The 3878-nt window shown below is 34.9% G+C and overlaps 1 protein-coding gene across 1 annotated transcript in view; it reads left to right on the top strand.

Annotated features, from left to right (window-relative positions):
• The first annotated feature begins 2822 nt into the window (after nt 1-2822).
• oxa1l (OXA1L mitochondrial inner membrane protein) overlaps nt 2823-3878 on the top strand; it is an 8649-nt gene continuing 7593 nt past the window's right edge. Inside the window, exon 1 of the mRNA XM_037676501.1 lies at nt 2823-2958. Within this exon, the coding sequence (XP_037532429.1) occupies nt 2848-2958 (111 nt within the window). The 5' untranslated portion in view covers nt 2823-2847. The remainder of the gene's footprint in view (nt 2959-3878) is intronic.

Genomic DNA, 3878 nt, shown 5'->3' with positions numbered 1-3878 from the left:
ACAGCTGCATCTCGCTTTGTCTACTTCAACAAACAATTTATTATAGGTCATACTAAAATAGTTCTTCTATATGTTCCTTCAATGACATCAGTAAAGATTAGACTGAAACCAAATGAAATCAGGTGTTTTCCTGTTGCAGAAGCTAGATGTTTTGTTTCGTTTTCTCCTGATGGTGCACTTTTTTTTTTAATTTACTCTCAGAATAACAACATCCATCACAGCAAATCTATATTCATGCGGTTCATGAACATCTTTGTGGAGCTGGAGCTGCTCTGGAGTCAACGTTGTGGTGATGGTGAATGTCTTATTAAAAAAAAAAAAAAAAACTACTTCAGATTGTTTTACACTTAAAATCTGCATGTTTTTATGAAACACTGATGCAACACAAACTGTGAGGTGTTCAATGCAGGCACAAAGTTGCTTTCACTTTTTCTTTCCGACATCAAAACTGCAGCGGATTCCCCTACATTAAAAAATGATGAGCTCATGAAAGTGTCAGCCCCACCTTCTTTTTTCAAAGTGCTTATAAGAGCAGGTGATAAAGGCAGTCCTGATTCAGATCGAGGATCAAGCAGCTCAACACACGCTGGTCACCATGTGCAGAACAGATCAGATCGCTGTTTGTTCCAACACCGGGGAGATCAGCTACTTTAACACCAGAAAACCTGTGAGTCAGATGACAGTGCTGGAGCTGAAGAAGTGCGCAGCCGAGGAGTTCCCAAATGGTAATTTCACCTAAAGAAGCAAACTACTGAGGCTTCTTATAGCTTTTACAAGACAGACAATTTGTTATGTGAATGTTGATTCAGCACCACACCACTGGTTCCTCTTCTTTTGTATCACTGTATTTATCGGACTATAAGTCGCACTTAAAATCCTTTAATTTCCTCAAGATTCGACAGTGAGCCTTATAATCAGGTACGCCTTATGTATTAATTCTGCTTGTGCTTATTGACCTTGAACCTATTTTATGTGGTTATTGTGAATAAAGTTTGACTTATCTGACTGTTTTGTTACACTTAATGCACCTTATAATCCGGTGCGCCTTATAGTCCGAAAAATACGGTATTACTTTGTTATTGTCACAAATCAGCTTTGTAGCTTTCAAACTTTTCAAATTACAAATATTTCCCACAGAAATGCTCTGAGATCCTTAAAAAACCTTGTTCTCTCCAAAAGTCTGCTCCTACATGTTCTATTTGTTCTTCATAAGCTCCTTTTATCTAGTTGTTTTTACTGCTTTCAGCTGGCATTTTGCTGTTTTGTTTAGCATTTAGCTAGCTTTTGTTACGTTTAGTTTTTAGCTCACCACTTTTAGTTTGACGTTTATAGTTTTTGTTGCTTTTAGTCAAGATTTTACTACTTTTAGCTTTTTGTTAGATTACTTTTTGTTATTTTGGCATAGCTATTCTTCTGCTTCTTTAGCTTAAACAACTGCAACAACAGCTTCTTTTGCAATTTTCAGCTAAAGTCGTTCAGCACAGAAAATGCCAATTTCTCTCACTTTTATTATTTCTATTTAAATGCAAAGTTTCTTACTGGCTAAACTTTGTGTGCAAAATTGAGTGTGCAGCTTCATCACAGCAGAATCAGACTTTATGAGGAGAACAAGATGAGTTTAACTCTTTTTCCCTGTTTTTTAATTCATTAATTTATTTATTTTTGTGCAGGTCCCTCATTGAGAAACGTGCAACTGATCCATGGAGGCAAACCTCTGGACGTGGACTCAGCACCTCTGTCCAACTACAAAATCACGTCTAAATCTGTGGTCCAGATGGTGGCAAAGGTTCATGGAGGCTGACAGACACCTACACCTTCAGAACCATCAGCATCATCTTGATAATCAACTGTATCTTTATGCAACTGGTTTCTGATGCATTCAGGGTGTGTGGGAAAGTCCGGGACTCTTTTTCCCACAACAAAACAAATTTCAATATCACTTTATGAATCATCACAGCTTTGGTTTTGGTTTCTCTTTGAAACAACTTCATTTATTTACATCACCTACCCATAAAATTGGTTCACCTGCTTTGCATTGTGGTTGTAGTTTTTGTCATTTCGAATATGTTAAATTCAGACACTTTTTTGCACTATTTTTATACATTTTTAAGGTTTGATTGCACTGGTCAACTATAATTAGTCTAATTATATATAAATCAGACTAGAAATATACAAATCTACATGATTTCTGATTATTGTTTAAGATTTTGTCAAAAGATTTAAGGTTTCTGAGCATCCTGTTCAACAGGCAACATAATTAATTGTGTCCACGGTCACAAAAATTGTAAATATATAAATTTGTGAGTGTGTTTCTTTCTTTTTTTGTCAACTGTATTGATTTTCCTAAAAATGTACATTGAAGATTAAAATGACGTAAAACTAAAATTCAAATGTGGATGCCCGGTTGGAAACATTATAAATGTAATAACATATTATCTCATTTTCCTCTGGACTTTGTTTTCACACGTTTCCTTCTTGGCTTCACTTTGTTGAATAAATTGTGACTTGGCTTAATCTGTTGTGGGTTTCTCTAAATTTGAGATTAGGTTTAAATAATTTTTGAACTTGTCAAAAACCATATCGTTTTCTTTGTGTCATCAAAAGAAGGGGGAGCTTTCTTTTTTAACAAAAATTAAAAGTCCTTTTTAAAGTTTGTTATGATTTATAAGATTAAAAAAGGAACATTCATAAGCAGTTAGATTATATTCTTGTTAAGAAGATTATATAAGTAAATTTTGTGTTGCACATAAATTAGGACGGCATTTCAATCTAATATTTGCGATTTGTTACGTCGAGCCGAATAGCTTGAGCCTTCTCTCTTTCCGTAGCAGCTTCTTCGTTTCCAACATGGCTGCCATCAGTAGAGGGGTGACTCCGAGCTGCATAGCGAGGTGTTTTCTGCGACAGACTGGAAAACCGAGCCGGGGAAGTCATTCTCTTCAAGACACTCGGAATCAGGTGATTTTATTAAACCGTTCGGCTGCTTTTGTTTAGTTTCTTCATCTGAAACAGACAAAAGCAGCGGCTTTCTGCGGCTAACAAGCTAGCCGGTTAGGATCCTCGCTGCGTAACGAGCGTGACTTTGACAGACTGAAGAGAAGACAAGACCCTCGATAAATAGGTTTTAAGTCAAGGTAGGACACGGACAGATTAACTACCGGTTTTTTAAATCTCTTATAAAGACTACCTGAAGTTTTTAGGAAATTATAATTCTGATTTTAATCGCTACAGTGAAAGAAGTCAGAAGTTTAATCAAAAACAGTCCGTTTCTCTTCGAGAGGAGCCACTCTCTTAATGTCTGTCTACAATGGATGGTTAAGTGGGCTTGCTTTTACACTGTTGTAATAATAAACCACAGTTACTGTTATTTGTTAGATCACAAAACTAAATTAGAGTTAAATATGTCCATTGCTAATAGATGGCTGTGACATTGAAAGCTCTCAAGGCTTAAGCATTTTAATCAACTATATTTAAAATGATTTATAACTCCTGACTGGACAATGAAAACACTATAAGGTTAAATGAGACTGTCTAAAGCCTGGTTTGAATCAAACTCTAGAATAATCAACTAATTAATCAGCTAACCAGGTAATAACCAGATATCTAGATCGTTGTCGAGTTTCTTTAAAAATGTTGTTTTCTCAGAGTAGGAATCATTATACATTTGTTCAAACGTTGGGAATTGTTTAAAATATGGTGAAATATTAATAAAGGGAAAAAATGTGTCTCTTAAAAAAGACTTTTAACACTAATGGAGCACCACATCAAAAAGGCCCAATTGTTTTTTTTGTTTAATTGAATGAATCCAGAACTGCCTTTATTTTATATGTGTATATATATATATATATATATATATATATATATATATATATATATAT

The sequence above is a fragment of the Nematolebias whitei genome, chromosome 1, assembly GCF_014905685.2.
Source record: "Nematolebias whitei isolate Nwh7 chromosome 1, NemWhi1, whole genome shotgun sequence".
Taxonomy (NCBI): Eukaryota; Metazoa; Chordata; class Actinopteri; order Cyprinodontiformes; family Rivulidae; genus Nematolebias; species Nematolebias whitei.
The sequence above is the reverse complement of the archived record's forward strand: the minus strand, read 5'-3'. Positions and strand labels throughout refer to the sequence as shown.